The following is a 25,041-nucleotide window of genomic DNA, read 5'->3' on the forward strand; positions in this document are numbered from 1 at the left end:
AAAAAAAAAGAAAAGACGCAAAAACCAAAACACAAGATGGGTATGTATGATGAATGTACATCCATCATACATTTCCCTTTTAGTCTGACTTCAACTATATTCTCCAGCTTTTTTATAGCAAAACAATAAAGAGGGATGAGGGAACTGCAGTTTATCACCACGAATTATCACTTCACATCTTCATCTACTTCACGAGGAGCCATTTCAACCATAGTCAAATAAAATTAATGATTATAGGGGCACTAAGTCATTGCTGTAATCATGTGGTAATTCCTGTTGCCCTTTCCCCTGTGCTCAGCTGTAGGCTGTACGTACCCGAACAGTGGTACGGCTATCGAACGTAAATGACTTGATCTGTCCATTCTCCAAGAACACCTTCAACACATTTGGTATGAGTAGCAAAGAGTCGTCCTTGAGCATTGTCTGAAAGAGAAAAAAGTCCTGTGTTTAGCCCAGGAAAGGCATGTGTGAGCTAGTTTTGCTGTAAAAAAAATCAACACAATCAGCTTTACTCGTTGGCGAAAGGCAATAATAAAAAGCACTGCAAAGGGAGGATCTAAGAAACAAAGGGGCCTTACGAGAACAATAGAGTGATTCTTAACTGAACTCCGGACAGCCTCAAAAGGAACCTCCAGAGCCTGCCTTACGATGCCGAACCCATGCGTTGTATCATGATCAAAGAAAGGCCTATTCACTTTTTCTGATCTACCCATTCAATATGTATGCCATGCAAAGAAAATTGGATGGTGGGAGTGGAAGCACTCACTGCAGAGTAGGGTGAGGGAAAGCATAAGAGGACAAGCACTATTCAAGGTTACTGCTTTGGACTTAAAGCACACATTAATAGAAAAGTTGCGATATGCAGTTCGCGTCTTCTCCCGTTTCCCCCCTTTTTTTGCTAAAATGTGATGTGATACCACTCTTCCCTCAATATCATCTTTTTCAAAAAAAAGTCTTGCTCAGAAAAAAATGTTCAAGTTGTCATTGTGTAATTTCAAAGAGCTGCACTTGTGATCAAGAAAAAAAAGGTAGTGTAATGAGATGAAGTTTGAGTTGGTTTTACTGTGATAAGCCATAATGATTCTGCAGGAAACGGCCTCACAGCCCAAATAAAATCCTCCATAAACCTCCCTCCCAAAATCCAGCTCTGTTTTTCTTGTCTTGTTTCTCTCTCTCTCTCTCTCTCTCTCTCTCTCTCTCTCTCTCTCTCTCTATATATATATATATATATATATATATATATGTGTGTGTGTGTAAATACACTGACTGAAGGTGGTGTTAGGAAGCTGCTGCCTTGTCCACAGAATCGTTTTACTATTATCAAATGAATTCTTTTCATTTGATAACAGCACCACCAAGGCTGGGGACAGAGCAATACTGGAAGAGCATATGGGAGAAGGATGCAACCCATAATGGCAATGCTCAGTGGCTAGAGGATCTGAGGGCTGACCACAGCGACCTCCCTGAACAGGGTCCAGTAACCATCACAGTGGCAGATATCCAAGAAAGGGTCTCCAGTATGAAGAGTTGGACAGCACCAGGGCCCGACATGGTTCACGCCTACTGGCTGAAGAAGCTGACTGCACTCCACGAGCGTCTGGCAGCACAAATGAACCAGCTGCTAGTTAACGAGAGACACCCGGAATGGCTAACTGAAGGCCGGACGGTCCTGATCCCCAAGGACCCCAAGAAGGGACCGGTCCCCTCCAACTACCGACCAATAACCTGCCTCAGTACTACATGGAAGCTCCTGTCAGGCATCATATCGGCTAAGATGAACAGGCACATGGGTCAATACATGAGCGGGACACAGAAAGGAATTGGCAAGAATACCAGAGGCGCAAAACACCAGCTACTGGTAGACAGAACAATCAGCCGAGACTGCAAGACCAGACTGACCAACCTGTGCACTGCCTGGATTGATTACAAGAAGGCCTATGACTCAATGCCCCACAGCTGGATACTGGAATGCCTAGAATTGTACAAGATCAATGGGACCCTAAGAGCCTTCATCAGGAACTCAATGGGGATGTGGCGTACAACACTAGAGGCCAACTCCAAGCCCATAGCACAAGTCACCATCAAGTGCGGGATCTACCAAGGAGATGCTCTGTCCCCACTGCTGTTCTGCATAGGCCTGAACCCCCTCAGTGAGATCATTAACAAGACTGGCTACGGATACCGACTACGGAACGGAGCAGTTGTCAGCCACCTCCTGTACATGGATGACATCAAGCTGTATGCCAAGAGTGAACGAGACATCGATTCACTGATCCACACTACCAGGCTATACAGCAATGACATTGGAATGTCGTTCGGACTGGAGAAGTGTAGTCGGATGGTAACAAAGAGAGGGAAGGTAGTCAGAACTGAGGGGATTGAACTACCAGAAGGCAACATTGCAGACATAGAGGACAGTTACAAGTACTTGGGGATCCCACAGGCGAATGGGAACCATGAAGAGGCCGCTAGAAAAGCTGCAACCACCAAGTACCTGCAGAGGGTCAGGCAAGTCCTGAGGAGTCAGCTGAATGGTAAGAACAAGATCCGGGCCATCAACACGTACGCCCTGCCCGTGATCAGGTACCCTGCTGGGGTAATAGGCTGGCCAAAGGAGGAGATAGAAGCCACTGACATAAAGACAAGAAAGCTCCTTACCATGCATGGAGGGTTTCACCCCAAATCCAGCACCCTGAGGCTGTACGCTAAGCGGAAGGAAGGGGGCCGGGGACTGGTGAGTGTCAGCACCACAGTCCAGGATGAGACAACGAACATCCAAGAATACATTAGGAAGATGGCCCCAACTGACCGAGTGCTCAGTGAATACCTCAGGCAGCAGAAACCCAAGAAAGAGGAGGGAGACGAGGAACCATCATGGAAGGACAGGCCCCTGCACGGTATGTACCACCGGCAGATAGAGGAGGTGGCTGATATCCAGAAATCCTACCAGTGGCTGGACAAAGCTGGACTGAAAGACAGCACAGAGGCACTAATCATGGCAGCACAAGAACAAGCTCTGAGCACAAGATCCATAGAGGCTGGGGTCTATCACACCAGGCAAGACCCCAGGTGCAGGCTGTGTAAAGATGCCCCAGAGACAATCCAGCACATAACAGCAGGGTGCAAGATGCTAGCAGGCAAGGCATACATGGAACGCCATAACCAAGTGGCCGGCATAGTGTACAGGAACATCTGTGCCGAGTATAACCTGGAAGTCCCGAGGTCAAAATGGGAGATGCCCCCAAGGGTGGTGGAGAATGACCGAGCTAACATCCTGTGGGACTTCCAGATACAGACGGACAAAATGGTGGTGGCTAACCAACCGGACATAGTGGTGGTAGACAAACAGAAGAAGACGGCCGTAGTGATCGATGTAGCGGTTCCGAATGACAGCAATATCAGGAAGAAGGAACACGAGAAGCTGGAGAAATACCAAGGGCTCAGAGAAGAGCTCGAGAGGATGTGGAGGGTGAAGGTAACGGTGGTCCCCGTGGTAATCGGAGCACTAGGTGCGGTGACTCCCAAGCTAGGCGAGTGGCTCCAGCAGATCCCTGGAACAACATCGGAGATCTCTGTCCAGAAGAGCGCAGTCCTGGGAACAGCTAAGATACTGCGCAGGACCCTCAAGCTCCCAGGCCTCTGGTAGAGGACCCGAGCTTGAAGGATAAACCGCCCGCAGGGGCGTGCTGGGTGTTTTTTTATATATATATATATATATATATATATATATATATATATATATATATATATATATGTGTATATATATATATATATATATATATGTGTATATATGTATATATATTGAATATATAGAATGATCTTTTGAATATATAGAATGAAGCTTGAATATATAGAATGATCTTTTGAATATATAGAATGAAGCTTGAATATATAGAATGAAACTTGAATATATAGAATGATCTTTTGAATATATAGAATGAAGCTTGAATATATAGAATGAAACTTGAATATATAGAATGATCTTTTGAATATATAGAATGAAACTTGAATATATAGAATGATCTTTTGAATATATAGAATGAAACTTGAATATATAGAATGATCTTTTGAATATATAGAATGAAGCTTGAATATATAGAATGATCTTTTGAATATATAGAATGAAACTTGAATATATAGAATGATCTTTTGAATATATAGAATGAAGCTTGAATATATAGAATGATCTTTTGAATATATAGAATGAAACTTGAATATATAGAATGATCTTTTGAATATATAGAATGAAGCTTGAATATATAGAATGATCTTTTGAATATATAGAATGAAACTTGAATATATAGAATGAAACTTGAATATATAGAATGATCTTCTGAATATATAGAATGAAACTTGAATATATAGAATGAAACTTGAATATATAGAATGATCTTTTGAATATATAGAATGAAACTTGAATATATAGAATGAAACTTGAATATATAGAATGAAGCTTGAATATATAGAATGAAACTTGAATATATAGAATGAAACTTGAATATATAGAATGATCTTCTGAATATATAGAATGAAACTTGAATATATAGAATGAAACTTGAATATATAGAATGATCTTTTGAATATATAGAATGAAACTTGAATATATAGAATGATCTTTTGAATATATAGAATGAAACTTGAATATATAGAATGATCTTCTGAATATATAGAATGAAACTTGAATATATAGAATGAAACTTGAATATATAGAATGATCTTCTGAATATATAGAATGAAACTTGAATATATAGAATGAAACTTGAATATATAGAATGATCTTTTGAATATATAGAATGAAACTTGAATATATAGAATGAAACTTGAATATATAGAATGATCTTCTGAATATATAGAATGAAACTTGAATATATAGAATGAAACTTGAATATATAGAATGATCTTCTGAATATATAGAATGAAACTTGAATATATAGAATGAAACTTGAATATATAGAATGATCTTTTGAATATATAGAATGAAGCTTGAATATATAGAATGAAACTTGAATATATAGAATGTATGAACCTCTTTTTTAGAGATGATGTGTTTCTGAATTCTCTGCCTTTACAAAATGGCATCAGCTGAACTATTTCAGTACTTTTTAGAGCTTGACAACTGTTTTGCGACAGCTGTTCAAACTGCAAATGGTAGAAATAATTTGAATTTATACTACGTCACCTTGAAGAACACGTTTTCATTATTGCAACATTTCTAGTGCTCATGAATAATGTTCAACAAAATGTTTCTGGGAGAAGATTATGCACACTTCTTGAGGGAATTTATCAATCACTGATGGAGATGTCAACTGAGCTAACACTTCGAGCAGAAGCTGAAGCACATGTTATGGGCTCATTATATCATTCTACATCTCAAAGAGGAAGGTCAAGGTAAGTGATAAAAATGGAAACAAATTCATTCATAATGTGTATGGCACTTGAAAGAGTCAAGAGATGGCAAACAAGATAATGAATGCAAGAAATAAGAAAGAAGTTAACATATTTCTTCTTTTGTTTCTAACTCTTTTAGGTACAACATACCAGCTACTCAGCTGACTGACATGCGAGACTTGGGGTTTAGTTGGATGGCCATATCTCAAATGTTGTCAGTAAATGTTGGAACACTGTACAACCACAGGATACAACTAGTGGACTATGGAAATTTGCAATTTGAACAGCTGTCGCAAAACAGTTGTCAAGCTCTAAAAAGTACTGAAATAGTTCAGCTGATGCCATTTTGTAAAGGCAGAGAATTCAGAAACACATCATCTCTAAAAAAGAGGTTCATACATTCTATATATTCAAGTTTCATTCTATATATTCAAGCTTCATTCTATATATTCAAAAGATCATTCTATATATTCAAGTTTCATTCTATATATTCAAGCTTCATTCTATATATTCAAAAGATCATTCTATATATTCAAGTTTCATTCTATATATTCAAGTTTCATTCTATATATTCAAGCTTCATTCTATATATTCAAAAGATCATTCTATATATTCAAGTTTCATTCTATATATTCAAGTTTCATTCTATATATTCAAGCTTCATTCTATATATTCAGAAGATCATTCTATATATTCAAGTTTCATTCTATATATTCAAGTTTCATTCTATATATTCAAGTTTCATTCTATATATTCAAAAGATCATTCTATATATTCAAGTTTCATTCTATATATTCAAGTTTCATTCTATATATTCAAGCTTCATTCTATATATTCAGAAGATCATTCTATATATTCAAGTTTCATTCTATATATTCAAGTTTCATTCTATATATTCAAGCTTCATTCTATATATTCAAAAGATCATTCTATATATTCAAGTTTCATTCTATATATTCAAGTTTCATTCTATATATTCAGAAGATCATTCTATATATTCAAGTTTCATTCTATATATTCAAGTTTCATTCTATATATTCAGAAGATCATTCTATATATTCAAGTTTCATTCTATATATTCAAAAGATCATTCTATATATTCAAGTTTCATTCTATATATTCAAAAGATCATTCTATATATTCAAGTGTCATTCTATATATTCAAGTTTCATTCTATATATTCAAAAGATCATTCTATATATTCAAGCTTCATTCTGTATATTCAAGTTTCATTCTATATATTCAGAAGATCATTCTATATATTCAAGTTTCATTCTATATATTCAAAAGATCATTCTATATATTCAAGTTTCATTCTATATATTCAAGTTTCATTCTATATATTCAGAAGATCATTCTATATATTCAAGTTTCATTCTATATATTCAAGCTTCATTCTATATATTCAAAAGATAAATGTGTATATATATATATATATATATATATATATATATGACAAGGTTGGTAAGAAAATTAGTCAGGCATTGCTAGTCGCGGCAGAGAAATGTGGATTTTACTGCAACAGTATCTGTCTCACAAAAAGCAATTAGTTTAAGCGGAGAGCTGTGTCCGCAGCAGATGCCCAAGCAGTCTGTTTTCGGAGAACTTAAGTATTCAAAAGACTCAACAAGCTGTTCCTCCGTGCAGATTGGAAGAAACTGAAGTCTGAGTTACGAGTAAACAGATCTTCCTCCATACTGCAGCACTAAAGCCAGGGTGCACTGGTTAAGCGACTCAGATAAACAGGTCTATCGCTTCCCATTACAAGCCAACCACCTTTGTCCTTGCTGGTTTACAGTGATTTGGAACCAGTTTGACATATGCAAAGTCTGCCCAGAGAGGCAAATTACAACTCAACACTATTATGTCACTGTCCCTCTTTTTTGCTGACACTGTAAGTCTATAGCAGATAGTAAAATCGATACTGAAAAAAGCCTTTATTCAAAGATCAGTGATTTGGTGGTCCGTGCACCAAACAATTGTATTCTCTGTCTTCTTTGATTAACTTAACACAAAAGGAAAATAAAATTTTGTCCGATTTTTTTAATTTATTGATTATCTGTTTCCCGCTATGTTTTTGCTTTCACCTTATTTATTGCGTGGGCTAATGTTCCCTAAATGTGTTCTTGATTGACATGTTGCTGGGGACTGTACAGAAATGCTTTTATTACTGGAGCATTTTGTTGGAAATGGAGGTGTTATCTGTAGCGTGTGGATGTTGATTAGTAGAGTGAGATTTTGGGAGGTTTACCATATGCAGCTGAGTTGAAAGGTTGGACTATAATGGTCAAAAAAACAAATGAAGTCATATTGTGATTGTTTACATGGCTTTGAAAAGAGGGAGGCTACAGGTTGTTTTTTTTTCAATGCCTCAGCCTCTTTCTCACTACACACACAAACAGGATGATTGAACATCCTAAAAGGATGGTGAGAGGATGCTTAAGGATTTCTGAAAGCATTTGTGGCTGCTGATCAAATCAAGAGAAATGCACAGGAGGTCTGTGTTTGCGCGCGTGTGCATGACGTAGAGACGCGACAAGTTGAACTTACTGAGTCCGGGTCGCTGATGGACACTTGCTCTGAGAAGCGCACTTTGGGCGGGTTTGTTCGCAGGCGGGCCTTTTTGGCTGCACTTATGAAGGCAGATTTAGGTGACTGAGGATGAGAAGAGAGTGGGAGAGGAACTCAGCTTAGAGGATGAGACATAAATGAAAGAAAAGCCCCCCCGACTGCTGGTGCTAAAGAGACATATTGGAGAGCAGGCTAATGCTACTGCAATGCGACAACTGGATAAGTGCAAACTTTTAACATTAGCCTTACCCCATTTTCAGTATTTAAAACTGGTTGTTTTTTTAACTAAATAAAATTTTTTAACACTTAGTATTATCAGTACATGGATAATGAGCTTTCATGCGCTTTCATAATGTCAGGGTTTCACCATCTAACAATGTCCAGTTTAGTCAGATGGTTAGTGGTGCTTTTCCTTTTTCTCTGTATTTATCTGTGCATACACAGAAGAGTCTTTATTTAATAAGGTCTCATGTAGGTGCTAATATGCTCACTTAGAGTTCTTCTGAGGGGTGACCAGAAAAAGAAATCACTCTAGCGTGTAAAGCATGGCAGCGAATACTAATGTGTGCCTGCACTGCATTGGTGTGTACTATTATGAGGGAGAACTGTATAGATTCAGGCTGAAAGTGGAAGTGTTTATTATTGACTGATTAGAAGTAAGAGAAATCCTGAAGGACAGGAACAGGAAAGAAAGCGATTTTCCCAGCTTACTACCTGATGGGGCTGCAGCACAGTGAGAACTATCGTGTCTTTGCAGCGTCTATGGAACAACAGAGAATGGAGTGGGTTAGAAAATGCCAAGGACTGCACGGTATTTGGAGGCCCCCAGTTTATAGCTGCCGTCTCCTTTGCCGTTCTTCAGCTGCAAAAGTGACTGACTCATCCGCAGGTTTGGGTTGATGTAACGCATCGCCAGCAATAAGAAACACTTTGTTCCTTTTCACACTCACCACTTTTACTCCCCTTCACCTGCGCTGCTGATCACCTGCCCCCGATGCCACCCCCTCCTCCCTCCTCCCTCCACCCCCCCTCCCTCCTGGGACAGTAAAGGATGTTACCTTACAAGGTCTATGACTCTCTCTCGGGGCGCGTCGCTCACCGTCTCCTCGTTAATAGCCAAGATCTGGTCTCCGGGAAGAAGCTTGCCAAAGGAGGGGCCGTCTGCAAATGAAACGGGATACCATATGCATGCAGCATAGAGAAACCTGAAATCTGAATGCTGGCTTTCTCACATACATGAACACTAACCAGCAGAGACGGAGCGTACAATGACAGGTCTCTGGCTGCCTGCAATGAAGCCGAAGCCTTGAGTCGGGTGGCGCTGGATGGTGACCTGTCGAGCGGAGGCAGGACTTAGGGTACCACTGTCCATACCATCCTGGCTCTCCTCTAACATTGCAGTGCTATATAGAACACAGATATTCAGATATAAAAAGGGGCAAGTGCACACAGAGACAGTGATGAATGTGCATTTTGTTTTGAGAAAAACTAGTGCGAAAAAAGCACCATGTACCTGCGTGCGTTCGTGTGTCCATCCTGGACCTTGGCCATCCCCTGAGAGGACGGGGCAGCATGGGACAGGTTTGCACTGCAAAGGCTGCTTTCTGTTTGGCAATCATTCACCTGCTCAAAAGAAGGGGAACAAGGGGGGTGGGGGGGGGGGGATGTGAGAAACTGAAATAAAAATTTTCCTGGTTTGACAGCAGCAAAAATACTATTTTGTTGTTGTTGATGTTTTAATGTGCTGAGTTTATCTAAGCACATCTTGGAACACTGCTACAGGGAAAAATAAAATCATAAATGTGAAGCTGAAAAATGTAACACTCAAGATTACAATCCCAGACATCTTCAACAGCTGACAAGTTGCATTTGGCTTTGGTTAAGGTTGTTTGTTGTACCGAGTGAGTGTGCGGGATGCAGGTAAAAATGTAGGCGGTAAAATATATTTGTTAAAAGTACCTGCCCTTTGAAGCACACCTTCAGGAAAGCTGCACTTATCAAGGAACAGTAACATAATGCACACACAGGATGAAACACATTAAGGTCTCTGATTCTGCCAGTTTCTGCAAGTGTGGACCAAACTACTCCCGTGAACCACACATGCTCTTTTGCAGATGCCTGTGTGGGAGGCAGCGAAAGCAAGATTACTGAAAGACTGAGTGTGAATGTAGCATGTGGGTTTCTGTGTTTGTAGCAGAAAAAATGGAAATTATTGTGCGAGGGACAGAGAGCCAGATATTTATGCTCATATCTGTGATCTAGGACTCTGATGACTGCTGGCTAAAGAGAGAGAGAGAGAGAGAGACGCTGATTGTAATGTTAATGCTGCAGATGGCCCAAAACAGAAAGAGCATGACAGCACTGCTCAGGATTATTATGCAGGGGTACTGTTGAGAGCAAATACCTTTCTGAGTGCCACAGGCAGAGAACAAACTGTCAGTAGTCACATTAGTCAATAGTCCAGATTCATATTCCTGTCACTTGTTGTTTCTGATAACAGTGGCTTATGAGGGAGCACGGCTCATTTGCAGTTCCATTGATGCATTGCTGATCTCTACCTTGTGTCATGGTATCAGATGAGAGTAGATGTATCATAGATAGGCTTCATATTGTGCTCGGTCCATGACTAACAATCCATTACGCTGCATGTGCTTTGAATTTCAATTATGCTAATAATTTAAAAAGATTAGATTCATATAAAAAAATTTCTGTCTTCGACATTCAGCTAACTTATGAGGGATCATCCGTCTGTATCAAAGGTGCACGGCGGTGACAAATGACGCTGCACCAGCTGGTTCTGCCTCCAACAGAAGATTACCCATTTTTGATTGAGATCGGTTATTTTCTCATTTGACTTTGGCAGTGGATTCTGATGGTGCACTTCTTCCCCCAGTTATTCTTCTTTTCTCTGTCCCTCTAACATTTCACAGCTTCTTTCTTCACTTACCAGAAGGATACCCATTCTTATGAATCCTGACAGGCTGTTTCTCAGGTATGTGTGTCACTGCAAACACCTCCAGTGCAGTGAAAGGCAAGATCTGTGAACTAAGCAGGGAAACAATGGCCTGCACTTGTACATTTGTTGTAGAAGAGTCTATGCTGTAGCTAAAATTGCTCATTTCCAGCGATAACTTTATTATACAACTGCAGGTAACCGCTATGAACTCAGGGACAAAGGAATACATTCTCTTCTATCTGGTTTTCAGCCGATGGCTTTGAGAATACCACACAGATTTTACAGCTTTAGATTCCTCATTTAATTCAGAGATTAGTTTTGGTATTCAAAAGTATTGAGGAAAAAAACAGGACAGAGCAGAAGCGGAGAGATGAAGGTAGCCAGCGGACACTGAAGCTTGCACATCTGCAAAGATAAACAGCTATTCAGCAGAGGGGCCAACCTTTTAGAGAAGACACCGAGGAATTCTGTCAAGAAATGATCCCCAAGGGCATCGCCAAGCCTGTACGTTGCTATGACTACAGCTCTCAGTAGCTTGTTGAAGCTCGACCGGATGGAGGGATAGTGGGTGGATAAGAATAGCGATCTGGCCACTACAAGATATAGAAAGGGCTAGCTAGACGCTCTCTCATCACCCTGCAGTCACTGTGGCTAGATGCCAACACTTCCTCAGGCCCCTTGAGGTCAAGGCATCATATACCTGACCCTCCTCAGTGCCGCAGTCTGCAGCTGTCTCCTAGGCCTCAGGGTGTAGGAAAAAGGATCTTTTTACTTATCATCTTTCCAGGTCTGCACCCTAACAGACCTATCAGTAGTTTAGAGAGACGCTGTATTTCATAATGCTTAGTAGTTCCGAAGTAATGTCAAAACTGGCAACACTACACCAACCAGTCAGGCAGTCTCTCAACATTCAGTGCAGTCCATCTACATTAGGATAAAATCTAAATTAAGTTTGTTGTGCCGTGTTCCTCTTTCTCTTTCTTTCAATTCAATATTTCAATTTGTATTTGTTGTTGTTTTATCCATAATGTGTCTGTCCAGCTACCAGGTCTTGCCTGGCTTATATCAAACTTTTGCCCTTTTAGTATGAACCAATAAAAAGGTCTTAAAATCGATTTCAATAGAACACTCTACATGCACACTCTTTTTGGTCCTCATTAAAACAAAGCAGCAGAGTTTTATGCACTGTAGTTGACCTGTGGCTGTTTCTTAGTAAGATGAGAGAGGGGAACATTACAGTAGTCTGGGAAGATTGCAAGTTTGAGACTGGGAATTATAGCTGAGATACATGACATAAATATATATATATATATATATATATATATATATATATATATATATATATATATATATATATATATAATTTGCCACATATAATTACATAAATGAAGCACGTTCAAAAGCACTTTAAATGTTATGGGTTTTGAATAGCATTTTTACAATGGGAATGATGCAGCAATAGCTACCACGGGAACATTTACATTATGATAACCCAAATTACCATCAAAGAATATATGAAGGGCATTGTAGACATTATAAAGAGAAATGCTCCTGTTCAGCGAAATTAGACATAGCACTGAGAACTATCGAGGAGAGTTTAAATATGTTGTCTCTCCTGTAGCTGTCCACTTTTCTGTCCACTTAAAGTCCCTGCTGCCAACTTGCATTTGCTTAGTTTGCTCAGATGTTTCTGGTTTTTAACTTTCAGCTCAATTTATTGTCTGGATTGCTCCCAAACCGTCCAGCGGACGTTGTCTGTCCTTGTTAAACGCACTCAGCATTATCTAGGGCTAGGAAAGGATAATGCAGATACTCAATAACTAAATTCATTGTGCCTGTATGTCTGTCTAAGGACATATCCAGATCGGCCAATAGCATATTCTGGGAGCCTGAAAGATAAGTGGTGGAAAAGAGCAAATTTAGCTGAAATATCATTTTACATCACATGTCAGAACACGCAGACACAAAGGACATATATAAACTATACAACTTTGATAATGAAAGAAATGTCTTGCATGGCAACGTTATCAATTTGACTGTTTGTTGTGAATATTGCAGAACAATAGTCAAATAGCAAAACAGGCCATGGAGCTTTTTTCATGCATGAATCAATGAATGCAACGTTTTTTCTGCTTGTGCAACGTTATTTAAACTGAGTGTTAGTTTAGGCTATTCCCACATGCGGTAGTTGCGGCTTATCCTTTTGGATGCGGCATCTCAAATGTTGATTCTTAATTACAATTTAATTATTATATTAATTACAGAATCAAAGAGTCAATTTCAGCAACAATTGGCATGACACTTACCCATGGCACTTTGATTTATCTGGCTACTTACCATCAATGCTTGAGGAATTTTCACTTATTTTACTGTTACACTAATTGTTAATCACTCTGATTAACTGAGTCTGCTAAACATTTGGAATATAACTTATAATATGAATGAGAGATGGAATCACAATCAGAAACTTGGGAGTTGTGCAGCACTAATTGGAAAGTGAGGACTGTTGTAAGGAGCTGAGTGTTATTGGATCACTGCCTTGAGAAGTCAGACAATACGTGTGTAGTATCACAGTGATTATTTGTGACTGATGGACAGGCCAAGCTTATGTTTTGTAGCTAAAGAATACATATTAGACTGTAAGGCATCAGCAATGGCATTTAGAGAAATTAGAGTTGGTTACACTGGTTTGGTTTATTAATAGGGTCCTTGCTAGCAAGCAGTAGTACATTAACAGAATGTTAATAAAGCACTGTAGGGCTGTAGAGTGGGATCATGTTAATAATCCATTACAATTTGCCTCACATCCACCAAGGCCTTCAAGGTCAACTTAAAGATTATTATTATCTAATACTGGTCAAAAATGGACAAACGGTGTAGAAACTGACTCTTACCAGCATCGTGTGTACTGTCAACATATAAAAAATACTATATAAAAATGTAAATGATCATGTCAGGGCCACTGGATTGGTCTCAAGGTCATATAATAATCATATACAGAGCTATTTAAAATTATGTTTCTTACTTCCATTGTTTTGTATTGTTTATGGGGATTGTAAATATCATATTATATTATTATGACTTTGCTATGTAACTATTTGAATACATGTCAGTTTTAATGCATGTTCACAAGTATAATTTGGTTTAGAAAACAAAATAAATATGCCATCAAAGCATTTTTTCAATTGATATATCTATTATTAAATATTTAAATGAATTGAGTAAACAATGAAATGAATGTTACAAATGCACTATAACCACAAAAATAAAAATAGAATAAAAAAAGAAAAAACACAATGTACAATACTGTTCTCTTAAAAGTAAATATGCTCAGAGAGAGTGAGCTGCCATAGTGGAGGTTTGCTCTCGCTGAGTGCTTCTTGTTATATGTTTGCTTTGGTCAAAGAAATTGAGATGTGATTCCGGTATAACACAAAGTCAGGTCTGCCAATGGAGCCCTTTTCTATTCACAGTTGAGAGGAGGTTAACAGTGTGCACCTGTCACAGGTGTGAAAGAGTCTGGAGTCAGTGTGGTGAATGTTATGATGACTGCAACATCATCTGTGAAGAGAAGGGGGCACTAGGGGTGGACCTGCCTCTTCTGGTGTTCTTGGTTGAATGCCAGTCAAGCACAAGTCCCACTTAAAGACAGTGGTCCCTGATGCCATCATAAAGTCTGTCTGTGTCAGTTTAGACAGAAACATGCCCTCTGGAGGTCGTTTCTTTAGGCCTCCGGCAGTGCTCTTCCTGTTCCTCCTCACAGAAATGAGCAGCTACTTCTGTCCAGCTCTCCTTGTGTAAGAGCCCCTCTTCTGTTATCTCCTCCACACTCTTGAGAATGTGCTGGGAGACAAGGCAAACCTTCTCATGACACCAAGTATGGCTGTGCCCTTCTGGATGAGCAGCCCGAATAGGCAGCAGATATAGTGACATGGCACTAGCAAAAAGTGAAACTAGAGAGAAATCATTCAGAAGAGATGAGGAGACAGCTATGGTCTGCAGCCACCACCTGCAAAACCATTTCCTTTTTGAAGGATTGTTATGCTGTTGCCTCTCCGGTGGACCAAAACTGCTAAAATGGTTTATGTCTCCTAACTGGACAGGATGATATCCCTCTATTTTAACTTAAGTGCCCACATTTTTTTTTTTTTTTTTTGAGCAGTGGATTTAAAGTGCATAGTGATACTACTAGTTCAATCGCAGACATCCTCTGTCAACCAAAGTTCAGCCAACAGTCTTGCCAACATTTTGTATCATATGTAGCAAATCCTTGATTCTGGAGAAATCCTGTTAGGATTATGAAAGAGGTGACACAATAATCTCCTCAGTGTACTGTGAAATGAGCCTTCCCAGACAAAGATACTTTTTCTGTCACATGTTTGGCCTCTAGGAAATGTCAAACAGGAAAGTCATTTTGACATATCAGCAGCCATTGTCTTTAATCTGTTTTCAGTTGCAGGCTGCGATAAAACGTTCACTAAATATTTATGTTGTTTTGTTTTTTGTTTTTACAAAAGATTTTAGAATTTCTCATTTGCGATACACAGACAGACCTTTGCACCAAGAGAGCCAATCAAATGAAGCCATCGGCACTGGGCCTAATCCCTTCTGTCAATGCAGTCCGCCTGAGCCAGACGTGCAGAAATCCAACTGGGGAATACGACCCAATCCATTCTGCAGGGAAAGTGAAGGCTGATATGAAATTCTGTCCTGGACATTCTTTGCGATAAACTTTTCATTGTGTATTTTATCTGTAGGATTGAATCATTTAAAACCTCTTTTAGTCCCCTGGCTAAAATTGGAAGTAGATTGCACACTGCTTTTCTTCCTTAATCTTGCAAGTTCCTTCCTTCCTGTCCTTCAGTAAAACTGTGCAGTTTCATCCAGTCTGTCAAAAGAAACATATCCAAACACTTCTGTGACACACACACACGTGTGTGTGTGTGTGTGTGTGTGTGTGTGTGTGTGTGTGTGTGTGTGTGTGTATATATATATATATATATATATATATATATATTCATTCATTTTAAATAGCAATAACTACAGTGGCCCTGAGAGGCCAAACGGACTGCAACTTAAGAAAACACCAGCAATAAGAAAAACGCCGCAAAAGCACACAAAAAACGATGGAAATAGGAAGAAACAAAACACAAATAGGAAAAGCGACACCGGAAATAGGAAAAAAAAAAACAGAAATAGGGAAATAAAGATTTCCAAAAGCACAAGGGAAGTGTTTCTGGGGAGGCAATAACCCGTCGGACCAGTTGCAGGAACCAAAATATGCTAAGAATTGCGCTGGGAGACACTTAAAAGAAGTGGAGGATCTATCGGTTTTGTGAGGAAAGAAAAGATGAGAGGTAAGTGTGTTAGCCTAACTATTAGCCTAAAAATCCGTCATCAGTATTATATGAACCACGATAAAACACACCTAGCATGTTTTGGGTTCCTGCAACTAGTCCGTCGGGTTATTGTCTCCCCAGAAACACTTCCTTTGTGCTTTTGGAAATCTGTTTTTTCCTATTTCTGTTGTCGTTTTTTCTATTTCCGTTGTGTTTTGTGTGCTTTTGCAGCGTTTTTCTTATTGTTGATGTTTTCTTAAGTTGCAGACCGTTTGGCCTCTCAGGGCCACCGTAAATAACAGTGACTTACCGTAAGTCCTTCCTCAGTGTAAGTTAGCTCTACCATATCTGACCTGCTTACCTATGCTTTCACACTCGTGTCTGTGTGCCTACTTGACTAATACCAATGAACACTGTCCTCTCTTTACATACATGGCCTCTACCCACTGCAATCATGTGGAAATGGAAGTTTTCACAGGACTCTACACAGTCATATGAAAAACGAAGTACACCCCACGATTCAGTAGGTTGTGGCAGGAATACCTTAACATAATAGTTTTCTGAATTACTTACTCATCTCTCTCAACATTGTGATTGCACTCTTCATTAAAATGTGAAGAGTGCTTACGTTTATTGGGGTTTTCGGGCATTCTTTTGCGCATGGCTTATCCTTTCTTAAGGTCCCATTGTGGGATTTTTGTCAGGTTGAGATCTGAACATTAACTGGTCATAGCAATGCTTTGAGGCTTTTCATTTTCAGCGCTCGTGTTGTAGATTTGCTGCTGCAATTGGGATCATTCCCCTTTTTCATTACATATTTTTGGTCAAGTTTTAGCTGTAGCTTGACAGATATCCTTACATTTGACTGGAGAATACTTTGGTATACAGAGAAGTTGATGGTTGACTCACTAACTGTGATGGTGCCTGGGTCCAAACCATCACCCCTCCACTGCCATTTTTGACAGCTTATATGAGGTGTTTGTAATGTGAGGTGTTCTGCGTTTGTGTCAGGACTTTATGGGCAAACATCTCCACTTTGGTATCATCTGTCTAAAAGATGTTGTTCCAGAAGTCTTGAGGTTTGTTCAGACCTAAGCTGTGCTGCCATGTTCTTTATAGAAAGAAGAGGCTTTGTTCTTGAAACCCTTCCAAAAAAGTCCTCCTTTTCCCACTCCAACTGTTATGAGCTTTAATCTTTGACAAACTAACCGAGGCCTGTAGAGTCTGTGATTAAAACTTCCTTTTTCATATGAATGTAAAATGTAGTAAAAGACCAAATACTCATTTTACAAGATGTGCCAGTTTATTACTTTTACTTCCTGAATTGCTGGTCCCTTCTTTGCTCTTTGGGGTGAAATTATTTGAGTGGAAACACATCAGTGTGATGCGCCCTACTGACTGGAGTAGTCATAAATGAAAACTAGTTATTAAGCCTTGAAGTTGAAACAGCTGGATGCAATGCACGTGTTACAAATGTCCTCTTTTCCAAATTGTTTCACCACTATAAATGACTGTTCCAAAAATAATGAAAATTTCTGCTTTCATGCAATTCATAGTTTAAAAAAGGAGGAAAAAGGATCAGTTCATAGGGAACCCGTATCAATGGCACACTGAGTGCAAGCAATCCAAAAAGTGTGAAACAGTTTGTGAAAATAGAGTGGTGCATGCTTTGCCTAAATGTGTTTTTGCTTGCCGTGTCTCAACGAGGAGTTGTCTTTGAGATGGAGATGGGAACTATTGAAAAGGATCTGAAAATTCGAGTCTGGTTTGGAGAGGATGTGACTTCTTCACGACGGAGTTCACAACCTTGAGAAAGATATGACACAAAACTTTGCTTTCTTCTCCAAATCCCATTAAGCAAGAAGACGCTGAAACCTATTTTTCGGTTTCAGCAGAAGCTGCAGCCTTGTTAAATCACTGACATCTTGTCATTCTTGCACAGATTGCACTCACGCTACAGCTCGGGACGTCTTCAAGAAATCACTCTGTTTTTGTTAGCACCTCAAACATGACAAATGAAAATAAATAATAGTGGACAGGTATTATCATATTACGTCCTATAGGGTTATCTGGGCGATATAAACAGGTGTATTTGCATGTACTATAACTCTAATATTTAATATATAACTCCAATCTTAAGCAAATGAGTCATGGCACACATATATTAAATATATTTTTGTGTCAGTTTGACCTGCAGACACTAAAAAAAGACAAAAACAGGAGTGACGCATTAAGTTCACTTAATGTAATTCTCAGTAATAATCCCCGAGGGGTTGAATCGCCATTTCGTACATCCTGATGCACAAGTATAATAAAAAAAAAGCCACATCTGCCATATGTTTGAAGCTCTCTTTGTTCCACTTGAGTGTAGTGTGCTGACCTGTTAGTCTTGGGCTAAGCTGCTCCTCTGACTCACTCCTACATCATTAATGTGATCATATAACCACATAGCCTTCACCACAATATGGAAATCATAATGTCCCACCTTCCAAAGGACGCAGTCTACAAGACAGCTTAACCAAAACTGGTGGATTTATGTTCTCATAAAGTGTTATGATAACAAAAAAGAATCCATAGACCTGAAACAAGTACAAATAAAGCTTTAATATTTGCCATTTAAAAAGCAACAGTTTGATTTTATTTAATGTGAGGGTTTGATGATCTCCCTCTTACTTTGTTTCTTTTCAAGAAAATATCAGATTGAATTTTTTCTTATTTGTGCGTTAAGTTTGAGCTCTACTCAGGGAAAAGTCAGTTTTTCTAACATGAGTGCTTTTGCTTCCTTAAATGCAGGCAGACGTCTGAACCTGAGAGTTGAGTGTACACCAAAGTCAACTAAAAGGGAGTCTATAAATGCGGTGCTTCATTCATTTATTCAGAATAAAGAAAAAAATCAATAAATTCCGAAGGCACATGCAATAATTGCACCTAAACGCAACTGGGAATAGTTTAGTTGAATAGAAAGGCAATTCCTATATGACAGTTAATTGCAAACAGTTCTGCATAGGGCTGGGCTATATCCTACCGTTCACAGTAATACCGGTGTAATGTTGGGCAACGATAGGAAAATGAAATATCGCGATAGAATATGGGTAATATGGGTAAAATGCGCATGCGCAGTGCCTTTGTTTACATACGCACATGGCAGCGACGCAGAATGAGAAGAGCGAAAGTGGATCATTAAATGAAACGGATGAACCGGAACTGGTTTGTAAAAATGCTGCAACTTCAGTGGTGTGGAACTGGTTTAGCTTTCATCCGTCAGATACACAACAAAGCACTATTTTTGGTAGAGCGTGCTAGCGGGCCATCGTTATTATCGTGTTTTTTGGGAAATACGGCACACTTAAAATCAATCCTTTAATTTTTCTGAAAATCGACAGTGCCCCTTATAATCCCGTGTGTCTTATGTATGAATTCTGGTTGTGTTTACTGACCTCAAAACGATTTTATGTGGTACATGGCGCTCGAAAATCTGTCAAATGTTTCAGTACGACTTTGCTGAGCTACGAAGCCGCACCGCTTGATGGATTGTTGGAGCATTACGGTTATCGTAGGCAGGAGCCTGGCGGAGTGATGCGAACTGTGCTTCACCATAATATTACCGTATTGTGTGTGTAGAACCTCTTTTAAGTTTTGTGGATATTATACATGGTTATGCTGAGGATATGTCAGCCAATTTCCACTGGAAATGCCTTTTGGTTAAACTGTCAGCAAGGAATTGCATTTGCACTGTTAATTTTTTATATAACTTTAATGCACTTAAAAAAGCTGCTTGTTTAAGTGGAAATACATTGATGTTTTTTTTTTTTTGCACTAATAAAGTTGAGGAGTTGTAAAGTATTTTGTCTCGTGTCAATTATATCGTTATCGCAAATTTTCAAATGTTTTTTGGTCATATCGCCCTGCTGTAGTTCTGCAAATAATTTGCTAATAAGGTTAATGGCAGCCATAATTTCTAATGATATGTCACCAATGTGGAGTCTTCTCATTAATCTATATTCATATTTTTTTTTGTAAAATGCTTACTTTCAGCTTAAACCTTTACTGTAACCAGGGATGTCACCAGAAACTATGCTGACGATTCTGAAAGTGTGATGAAAATTATGACTTTTTTTTTTTTTACAGTATTGTATATATAATAGGCAACATATGTACAGAATAGGGTTGTTAAGAAAAAAAACACACACAATGGCCCAGCCCCTCCCATCACTAGCAGCAGAACACGTGAACAGCAGCACACAAACCTGGTGAAGCATCTTAAAGACTGACACCCTGGTTTTTATTTGGTCATTTGATAGATCCACTTCTTTATCTTGAGAAAATATCTCTCCTGTTTTGTCAGTAATCGAAGACAGATGTTTCTGCTCTTTTATAGGTATATGGTTGTAATTATGCACAGTGCGTTTGAGTCCAACTGCGTTTTATTTTCCATTTTTTTTATGGAATAGCATAGTGACTTGAGCCGGTTGCTCGTCCAGTTCACATAGTCTGCTGCCAATCCCGAACCATTATTTGAAGCCCTGGTAACACACACCTTAGATCAGCTGCTGTCATTCACAGGCTCAGTCCCAGCATGTGGACTTTTTTGACAGTTGGGTCACACTCAGCAGTACACGCCATGTCTCACGATGGCAAAACCGTGTCTGACAGCCGGTTTCTCCCATAGCGACAGTCCATTAAAACGTGCCATAAAACAGAAGCTCAGACTGTTCCTGAGCGTGATCCTCTTTGATAAAAGGTGCAGGAGGTGAAGAGAGCCAGCTCATCCATGTAATAGCTTGTGAAGAATTTCCCCTCACTTTCTTGGTCATAAAGCAAATGTTTATAGAAGGAAAGTGGTAGGTTTAAACGTCCACACACTGCGGCACACCTGTAGAGGTCATAAATAAATGTAATATTTCTGTCCTTTTTTTTTTTGTTTTTATTCATCTGCATTGACATAGTATACTATGTGAGACCGAGAGTCACCATCCCAGCCTTAAAATACGAAGTTTTATATACCTGTGATACAGTATAAGCTGCTTCTAATTCATAACAGCGTGGATAAGCTCTTTAAAACCGAGGAAGATGGAAGCGGCCACCTCTCTCAGTTTCGTTTGAGGTTGAGTGAATGCAGAGAATTTCTTTTTTTAAGTTCATTTTAATATTCATGCAAAAGTACACTCACTTGTTTGATGGCAGTCTCAAAAAATTTATCCTGAGTCATACAGTACGCTTGCTTGATAGTCCAATAACCATAAATTAAAATGAAATAAATGGGGGGGGGAAACACCAGTAAAAAATTAACATCCAGTCTGTTATATATCGCCATGGCAGCGCTACTGTTTACGCATATGATTGAATGTGTTTGCCTTCTTTTAAATTATAGTGTGGTGGTGCAAAAGAGCAGCTATGGGGAATTAGTTTAAAAACTAAATGAAGCCACACGGCAGCGAAACTGAGGAGAGGAAAAAAATATCAGATGAAATATAGAGGCAGGGATGTAAGCAATGAAGAATATTTCCTAAGTGGAAAAAGCAATTCAGGAAAAGAGACCAGCCGTCATATTCCAATAAGCTTCCTACCAATAAGATAGGGAGGCGATGCAGTTTCCCTGGCTGGTTATTGTGAATCTATGCTCTCAGGCTGCGGAGGTTCCACTTGACAACATTTGATTCATCAGTCAGGAGCTGAAAGGAGAAAGCCAGGTCTGCATTGCATTATTCTCTCCCCGAAGTTTACTCAGCAGCCTCTGCTTTGACAAGACTCTGAATCTTTCCTGTGTGACTGCTTCAGTTTTCATTCCTGATCTAGTTTTTTTTATTTACCCAACCTAACCTTTCAGGATGTATAAATACTGTAAATAATAAGACACGAGTGTAGGAGGTGAGACTCCCAACCTTCACAAAATCAATTCCAGACTCCTTCGTGTTTTAGTTTTTATTTTTTCAAAGTTGCTATAAATGACACCATTAGCTAACATCTGGCTTTGGCTACAGCTTTTACATTCATGGGGGAAATGATATGATTAGCCCTTTAGGTCCAGCAACTAGTTACAACATCCAGTTGTCCACAGTTGAAAACTGCGAGGCAGAGTGGCAGTGACAGCAGCAGAGCGGCTCTGTCTCTTCGCTGTCACCCTTCAGTGAAGCACGCAGTTCTCAGCAGCTCGCCTGACAGCGGAACGACACAGAGTCACACTCATTCTCTAAGAAATACAGCATGGCTGTTTCCCCCTCCTCCTCCTCCTCCCTCTCCTATCGCTGCCACCCATGAGATATCACCCACACGCCCCTCCCAGCTCCACCCTTCCGTGACTGCCATTAAAGTGGCCTTCTGCAGTCTGCAACATGCAGTTGATTTCATGTACACTCTCAACACTTTCTATATTTGGGCAGCATCTTAATAGTCAAAGCACATTTTCTCACTCAGGCACACTTCAGCAAACCCTATATTAATGCATGCATTTGCTTAACTGTGCAAAAACCGATGCTACAAATGCTTTTTGTTCATTTCGAGATAACACGAGAAGCCCAACAGAGAATATTAATGAGCTTGTGTCGGTTGGTGTACAGCAGTTCTGTGCATGTTTTGCATTTACATGTATTAATGACAAGGGGGCGTAACAGTGCAGCGCACCAGTAATCACAATACCTGGTTTGACCTCTGTGCTATACTGCACATAACTCACTGAGCTTCTACTGTGTCTGGCTTCTTTGCTTCTTTAACACCGCTGTTTTTTACTGGGAAAGTGTTTTTACTCGTGCTTATTGGCACGATGAGATGATTCCACGTATGCCAAAGATTATGCAAGATCTGTTAAAATGTAAGATTTGCTCCATTAGCATAGTGCATTGGCTTTGTCTGTCAGAAAACTCCACACCTTAGGTTCAGAACGCAGCAAGCGGTTGATTTGCAAGCGAGCTTCCCTGCTGTCTGGGTCTGGCTGATCTGGGAGCTTCTGTAACAGTTCTCCCTCCCTTTCTTTCCCTCCGTGTCCGTCTCTCACCAGTGACTTATCTAGTGCTGGTATGTTTTGGCAGTGTGCAGAGAATTCAAAGTGGCTCTACCATCAGGGTGTGTAATTATCAGGCCTGCTGAGTTGCTGTGCTCCCGCTGCGTGCACACTTGGGTCCAGCTAGGCCTGACTCTTCTTTTGCCTCATCGCTGACCAACATCCACTGCTGTGCATTCAATCTGTTTGAGGTTTTGTAATGTGTCAGCATAGCTTTTTGGTGTTGTATCTAACTAAATGCGCAACTTAAACAAGTCAGTCAAACACTTAAAGTGTTTCTCATTTTAAGGTATTTCTGAATTCTTCTGAGTGAAATGAGCTGTGTTGATTCTTGAGCCTGAAATTTTTAAGTGTTAGATATAAAACATTTTTGTATTACCAGTTAGCTTCTCACCAGTTATGCCATCTTTTTTTCCCTGAAACCTCCCAGTTAAATGATGTCAAAGCTTTTTTTATTTTAGCTAACAGTTTGTTGTTTCTGTGGATCTTGTGTTATTTATTTGTAATGTACAGAACTTTGTGTCAGCTGTGGTTGTTTTAAAAATGCTTTATAAATAAAGATGATGATGATGATCTAATACCTACTCAAAATGCTGACATGTACACATTAAAACAGCTGAGAATTACATGAATTGTATTTCCTGTCCTTTCACAGAGCCAAAGGTATCATTACTTTTTACTCAAATAGACACTCAGCGAAATATTTTACACTCACCTCCCATTTTATTAGGTACATCAGTTTGCTTATTAACACAAATAAATAATAACCCAAAAATTTGATGCATTTAGGCAAGACAACCAGCTGAAGTTCAAACCAAGCATCAGAATGAGGATAAGATGGTCTGAGTATTTTAGAATCTGCTCATCTACTGGGATTTTCTCAGTCAACCATCTCTAGTGTTTGCAGAGGATGGTCTGAAAAAGAAAATATCCATTGAGTGGCGGTTCACTGGCAGAAAATGCCTTGGTAATGCCAGAGGTCAAAGAAGAATGGCTAGACTGCTTTGACGTGACAGGAAGACAAAAGTAACTCAAATAACCACTGGTTACTACCAGAGTATGCAGACGAGCAGCACTGAATGCACAACACAGTGATCCTTAAAGCAGATGCACTACAGCATTAGGAGACCATGCTGGGAACCACTCCTGTCAAATAAGACTAGAAAACCGAGGCTACATTTCAAATGGACTCACCAAAATCTGTCAACAGAAGATTGGAAAACATTATCTGTTGTGAGGAGTCTCGATTTCTGCTTCAAAATTCAGATGGTAACGTCAGAATTATGCCTAAACACAAAAGCATGGCTCCGCCCTGATTCCGGTGTAATGGTCTCTTGTTCTGACACACTTTGGCCTCTTTAACCCCAAACTGAGTGTTGTTTAAACACGACATCTTAACCGAGTGTTATTGTTGACTATATCTATCCATTAATAAGTCACCCATCCTTTGATGGCAGCTTCCAGCATTCAGTGAAACGCCGTGTCACAAAGCAGAAATCATCTCACATCGGCTCCTTGAACAGTTAAAGACAGTTCATTATGCTAAAATCCTCCACAGTCACCAGATCTCAGTCCAATAGATCACCTATGGGATGTGATGGAACGGAAGACTTTTAGACCTGAAGGTAACAACCTTAATAAAGTGACCAGTGAGTATAGTTCCCTAACATTTTGCAATTATTTATTTACCATAAAGCAAAATATTTACCTGTTTTAATCATTTTATTTAAGGATGTGCAATTTGGAAAACTGTAAAAATTGGTTGATTCAGTGTTTCTGTGTTAATTTTA

The 25,041-nt window shown here is 39.3% G+C and overlaps 1 protein-coding gene across 4 annotated transcripts in view; it reads right to left on the reverse strand.

Moving 5' to 3' along the window:
- Positions 1–25,041, reverse strand: part of frmpd3 (FERM and PDZ domain containing 3) — a 96,726-nt gene that overhangs the window by 11,803 nt on the left and 59,882 nt on the right. For 3 of the 4 annotated variants that reach the window (XM_026190919.1, XM_026190934.1, XM_026190912.1), the window contains exons 2-7: positions 9,473–9,582; positions 9,208–9,362; positions 9,018–9,120; positions 8,674–8,719; positions 7,939–8,043; positions 316–423 (exon numbers count right to left, since the gene is read on the reverse strand). In XM_026190919.1, coding sequence (XP_026046704.1) covers positions 316–423; positions 7,939–8,043; positions 8,674–8,719; positions 9,018–9,120; positions 9,208–9,362; positions 9,473–9,510 — 555 coding nt within the window. In that variant the 5' untranslated portion in view covers positions 9,511–9,582. Of the gene's footprint in view, positions 1–315; positions 424–7,938; positions 8,720–9,017; positions 9,121–9,207; positions 9,363–9,472; positions 9,583–25,041 lie in introns of those variants that run through there. The other variant, XM_026190926.1, reaches the window with a different exon arrangement.

The sequence above is a fragment of the Astatotilapia calliptera genome, chromosome 2, assembly GCF_900246225.1.
Source record: "Astatotilapia calliptera chromosome 2, fAstCal1.2, whole genome shotgun sequence".
Taxonomy (NCBI): Eukaryota; Metazoa; Chordata; class Actinopteri; order Cichliformes; family Cichlidae; genus Astatotilapia; species Astatotilapia calliptera.